The sequence below is a fragment of the Helianthus annuus genome, chromosome 8 (assembly GCF_002127325.2).
Source record: "Helianthus annuus cultivar XRQ/B chromosome 8, HanXRQr2.0-SUNRISE, whole genome shotgun sequence".
NCBI classification, from domain to species: domain Eukaryota; kingdom Viridiplantae; phylum Streptophyta; class Magnoliopsida; order Asterales; family Asteraceae; genus Helianthus; species Helianthus annuus.
This window is the reverse complement of record NC_035440.2, coordinates 27150213-27156569: the sequence shown is the minus strand read 5'-3', so window position 1 is coordinate 27156569 and position 6357 is coordinate 27150213. Positions and strand designations below refer to the sequence as shown.

The following is a 6357-nucleotide window of genomic DNA, read 5'->3' as shown; positions in this document are numbered from 1 at the left end:
TACGACACCAACATTTGAGGGTAAAAACAGATAAATACCGGTGTCAAACCGGTACCAAAAATATACCCGGTTTAGTAAATTCGATACCGATACAGGTACCCGATACCAACTCATTCATTAGTGATGTTACTATCCATTCAATTCATTTTTTATTACTATATTCATTCAATTATGTTTATTGTTCATTAACCGAGGGGAAAATCGTAATTTGTTTACATACTACAATTCATTTATTACAGAAAAGACAAAAAATAAAGCAAAATAAGTTGTTGTGGATATAAAACCCCATTCAAACGAAATACAGTTTACTTACTGTGTGTATGAAAAGTAATATAAACGGTGCAATTACTTGCATTGCTACGTTGCTACGGGATTTGATGAGCTCGGTACGAACCGGTACGTAAAATACCGTTACTGAAATCCCCAAAAGTGGGTAACGGTACCGAATATACCTGGTGCATTACGGATCGGTACCGGTACTGGTACGACACCGACATTTGAGGGTAAAAACAGATAAATACCGGTGTAGAACCGGTACCAAAAATATACCCGATTTGATAAATTCGATATCAATATCGATACAGCTACCCGATACCAGCTCATTCATTAGTGATGTTACTATCCATTAAATTCATTTTTTATTACTATATTCATTCAATTATGTTTACTGTTCATTTAGTTTTTTTTTTTTAATATGTAGGACAATAATAATAGTAATAATAATAATAATAGTAATAGTAATAGTAATAGTAATAGTAATAGTAATAGTAATAATAATAATAATAATAATAATAATAATAATAATAATAATAATAATAATAATAATAATAATAATAATAATAATAATAATAATAATAATAATAATAATAAAATCAAATTCCAAAATAATAAAAAAATCAAACCCCACAAACTTCAATCACCTTTCCCAATTCTCAATTGTGTAACCAGTTCCACCAATCATAACAGAAAACGGCGACTCTCCGGCAGTTTTCGGCTGGGTGATTGATTTTCAGGAAGCTCCGTTGGGGAATCATGGTTGACTGACCGATTGTTGTCATTTTGGTGATGTTCGCATTGGAGAAGATGAATCAGTCGACGGAACTAAACGATGAGAATGAATCCAATTTGTTTGTTCAATTCCTTGATTTTCATGGAGTATTTACTGACCGGAGAGAGGCTGACCGGAGTTGGGTAATTTATCTTTTCTCTATTTATAATAGAGAAAATTCAAAACAAAGAAAGTGTTCAAACTGAACAAGGACTTTTCATGTGCCTAATAATGGGTGGAAATTTTCAAAGGTGGTGACCAAAAGATGAGTCAAGTTTACTTTATATCACAACCATCATCCAAATCTCACACCCACATCAATGGAAACTGGATCAATGATTCTACTATTCTCATGTGCCTTATTCTTGCTTCTGTCATCTTGTGCAACACTAGACACCATCTCTACAAATCAAGTATTCAGAGATGGAGACACAATAGTTTCAGATGATAAAATGTTTGAACTTGGGTTCTTTAGCCCGGGAAAATCCAAGAATCGGTATGTAGGGATCTGGTACAAGAAAATATCAACGGGTACTGCCGTATGGGTTGCTAACAGGGAGACACCAATCACAGATAACTCAGGCATGCTCGAACTTAGCGAACAGGGAAACCTACAAATTCGCAGCGGTGACAATACAGTGATCTGGTCATCCAATTCCATGGTTTTGACGATGAGTAATAATACAGTGGTGGTGGTGCAGCTTCTGGATACTGGAAATCTTGTTGTGTGGGATAAAAGTACCAAGGACGAAAGTCTAATCTGGCAAAGTTTTGATCATCCAGGTAACACCTTGTTACCAGGAATGAAACTTGGAAAAGATTTAGTAACAGGAATAGAGCGGGTTATAACACCATGGAAGAGTGCAGATGATCCTGCACCAGGTGAATATTTACACTGGCTAGACACAAATGGATATCCACAACTGTTTGACAGACAAGGTTCGGTTATACGACACAGATATGGACCATGGAATGGTCTTAAATTTCAAGCTATACACATGGGAAACCCAAATCCTATTTACTCGTTTCAATTTGTTTTTAACGAAAAGGAAATATATATCAAATATGAGCTTAAAAATTCGGTTGTTCAAAGACTCATCGTGTTGCCGGATGACATCGTAGTGCATTTGCGATGGATGGATCAAACCCAAAAGTGGGTTGTGCATACTATTGGAGCAGCAACAGATAGTTGTGGTGGTTATGGACTTTGTGGGCCATATGCAAGCTGCAACACTAAAAGGTACCCCCCTTGTACTTGTATGGCAGGTTTTAAGCCTCGGGTCCCAGATGAATGGGATAGAGCAAATGGGTCGAGTGGGTGTGAACGTAAACGAGCTTTAGATTGTGGGAGTGGGTCTGGCTTTAAAAAAATTACAGGAGTTGTATTTCCGGACACACGTCGTTCATGGTATGATAATAGCATGACGCTTGAAGAATGTGAGATGGCTTGCAGAATGAACTGCAATTGTACGGCTTATGCAAATTCAGATATCAGAAATGGAGGAAGCGGATGTTTGCTTTGGTTTGATGAGCTTATGGACACCACAGAGAATGATGAAAACCAGGATCTTTACATAAAATTGGCTGCCTCTGAGTTAGCAGGTACACCTTTAAGATTTTAACTTATTTTTGAGTTGTAATAAACTTAATAGACTTGTAACATTATTGTTAATCGTTCGTGAAGAATTTTCCCCATCTAGCTTAAACAAGAAGAAAAGAGTATTTACTGTGGTATTTTCAACATCTGTTGTGCTACTTCTATTTGTGGTGGCATATGCTTGTATAAAGAAACAGAAAAGGCTTCATATGAAAGAAAGAGGTAATTTAAGTAGTTTTTATACACTTTGGAAACTTATATAATTCTTGGCATGTTCGTGTAATCACACATGTTATTTTGTAGAAGACAGGTATGCCCTTGATAAAAAGGATAATAGTGTGTGGATGGAAGATATTGACGAGCTACCTTTACTTAGTCTAAATAAAATAGTCAAGGCTACAGATAACTTTAACATCAACAAAAAGATTGGAGAAGGTGGATTTGGTCCAGTTTACAAGGTAACTAATTGTTACAATAACACAAAAAGGAACTTGTACCATTTATTTATCAAAAGTGTAACAAAAAGCTGTAACCTTGTTATTTTAGGGTGTGTTGGAAGACGGACAAGAGGTTGCTGTGAAGAGGCTCTCAGAAACATCCCAGCAAGGGATTGAAGAATTCAAGAATGAAATCATTTGTATAGCCAAACTTCAGCATCGCAATCTTGTGAAGCTTCTTGGATACTACAATCACAGAACTGAACTGATTTTAGTCTATGAATACATGACAAACAAAAGCTTAGACTTATATCTATTTGGTTCGGCTCTCTCTATGATTTCTTATAGTACCTTGTTTTCACGCTTCCATATCAAATTAGTGTTATCTAAGTAATTCACTTATGTCAGATGAAACAAGGAGCTCGATGCTTGACTGGCCAAAACGATTTAATATTATACAAGGGATGGCTCGAGGTATTCTTTATCTACATCAAGATTCCCGCCTTCAAATCATCCACAGAGATCTCAAGGCAGGTAATATTCTTTTAGATGGTGACATGAACCCCAAAATCTCCGACTTTGGGCTTGCTAGAAAGTTTGTAGGATCCGATACTGCTACTAAGACAAAGAAAGTTGTGGGAACATAGTAAGAATCTTAAACAATAATTTACGGAGTATTGAATTATTTTTGCTACTATTCCCCCTAATGAATAAGTTCTTTGTAGTGGTTATATTTCTCCTGAGTATGCGGTACACGGACGATTCTCTATAAAGTCTGATGTATATAGTTTTGGTGTGTTGGTATTGGAGATCGTGAGTGGTAGGAAAAACAGAGAATTCTCTCATGATGATCATAATGACAACCTTCTTGGACATGTATGTTACACTCACTAATGTTTTTTTATTAAACAATGTCATTTTGGTAACTTATATGTTTAATCTGATTCAGGCATGGAGACTCTATAAACAAGGCAGATCCATTGAACTTATGTGTGCATCTTTACGTGCCTCTTGTGTCATCCCTGAAGTGCTAAGATCAATACATGTTGGATTATTATGTGTGCAAAATCATGCAAAAGATAGGCCAACTATGTTGTCGGTGGTTTTAATGTTGGTCAGTGAGAGTGTGTTGCCTCAACCTAAACATCCAGCCTTTTACTCTGAGGAGAGCAGTAGTGAACTTGAGTCTGTTTCATCAGTTGATGGTTCCATGATAACACATTTATACGCCCGATAGCAAGCAAATGATCCTTTCAGATTTACATAAAGCCGTAACATTTTACCAGAAGTTGCTGTAGCAAGAACATTTTTAGTTGCATTGTCATACCTATAGCAGTGTCAAAATATTCATGCTAATACATAAATCAAATAAAGGAATTTAAAAAATATAGGGTGAAACAAAGCAGAGGAAGAAATAGCATATGTATGTTAATATATTATTATGGGTTTACGGTTTTGATATTCAAGCCAAGCTCTTCGACACATGTAATCAAACATTTGGTGTACATATTTTATACACCGAGTACGTTGAATTATATGAAATATATGTGAAGTCTAAGTTGGAACACTATGGACTATTTGGAAGTGATTAGCATAATCAAATAAGAGTTCCACCAAAATGTTAATAAGCCTAAACGGAGGCAAGAAACAATACGATTAAGCTTGCCACAAGAGCTAAGTCTCATTAGGCCAGCTCAGCTTTTTTGAGACATAAAGGTAACTTTGAATTTGGAGCCCATTCCCTGAATGTCATTAATATTAACCACAGGATGAACGGAGTGGAACCCTTGGAACCACACGGTAACAACTGGGAACACCGGCCCAACTACTTTGGGGCTGGGACAAAAAAAAAAAAAAAAAAAAAAAAAAAAAAAAAAAAAAAAAAAAACGAGCAACCGGCATCCATCGCATCTCCCCATTAGTTTTATTTATTTGTTTATTATTATCACTAGGTTAGAACCCCGTGTATTACACGGGTTGAATAAATGTAATTTTATATATTAAATAATAAAAAAGTTATATCTTTATGAATCTCGTATATTGTACGGGTTAAATAAATGTAATTTTATATATCAAATAATAAAAAAAGTTATATCTTTAAAAATCATATGTATAATTACACAGATTAAAAAATATAATTTTGTATACTAAATACTAAAACCGTCGTATCTTTAAAAAACCCGTGTATAATCGGGTTGAATAAAAATAAATCTAATTTTGTAATTAAGTACTAAAAACATCGTATCTTTAAAAAACCCGTGTATAGTCGGGTTGAAAAATCTACCAAGTAATAAAAAAATTATATCCTTAAAAAACCCCGTATATTACACGTGTTGAATAAATCTAATTTGACATAGCAAATGATAAAACGTTATATCTTTAAAAACTTTATGTACTACACGGGTTATATAAATGTAACTTTGTATAGTAAATAATAAAAAAATTATATTTTTTAAAAACTTTGTGTTTTACACGAATTGAATAAATATAATTTTAATAAATTATGATAACATTTAATATTAATTTATGGAAAGAGAGGTATTTGTTTTAAAAATATATTAAACTAACAATTTAGAGTTGAGGATAATATTTTCTTAAAGTATATTAAATTAATAATTTAGATTTGAGGATATTAATATTTTATTAAAGTATGATACGATTTAATATTAATTAATTTATTATTTATTTAGTTAATATAAGATAAATATAGATTTAAGGATACCTTCAATGAATGACACGTGTCCATAAATTAGTTTCTTTTATTATAGTAGATAGATTACTTATCAATAATTTCAGATATTAGGCCATGGGGGTATGGGGCTTGGGTTGGGGGAAAACGCCCAAGGCACCACCCTGGGTGGGCTTGGGTTGGAGCGTGGCCCCTTGGGGCTTGGGTTTCAAGCCGGGCGTGGGGCTGGGGAGCAAGGTGACATGGCGGTTTGTGAATGACCAAAAGAAAAGAGCCGTTGGCCAACGGCTATATTAAAAAAAATAATAATAATTTTTTCTTCCATTTTTTCACTATAAAACTCACATTTTTCTTTCATTTTTTACCACATTCAACCACATCTTCTATACATCTTCAATTCTCCTTCTACAAAACGAAAAAATGCATCCTTACAATCGTCCCTATGACCCGAACAACCCGTATGGATTCCAAGAAAATAATCCTAGCCTACCACCCACTCGTCCAATAGCTCGTCCATTTTTCATACACTCTCCTATGCCCGACATGGCGGGTTATGCGTCGTATCTTGGGAATCGTTTATTTACTA

The 6357-nt window shown here is 34.5% G+C and overlaps 1 protein-coding gene across 2 annotated transcripts; it reads left to right on the top strand.

Annotated features, from left to right (window-relative positions):
• Positions 1-911: 911 nt before the first annotated feature.
• On the top strand, positions 912-4518 carry LOC110872486 (G-type lectin S-receptor-like serine/threonine-protein kinase At4g27290). 2 transcript variants are annotated; one of them, XM_022121292.2, is made up of 7 exons: positions 912-2650; positions 2733-2867; positions 2952-3103; positions 3192-3402; positions 3491-3728; positions 3808-3958; positions 4032-4518. In XM_022121292.2, exons 1-7 carry the CDS (start codon positions 1369-1371, stop codon positions 4317-4319), a joined length of 2457 nt encoding a protein of 818 aa, XP_021976984.1. In that variant the 5' UTR covers positions 912-1368; the 3' UTR covers positions 4320-4518. The 2 variants fall into 2 exon arrangements, with proteins under 2 accessions (XP_021976984.1, XP_021976983.1); XM_022121291.2 differs by having other exon boundaries at positions 2949-3103.
• Positions 4519-6357: the final 1839 nt, after the last annotated feature.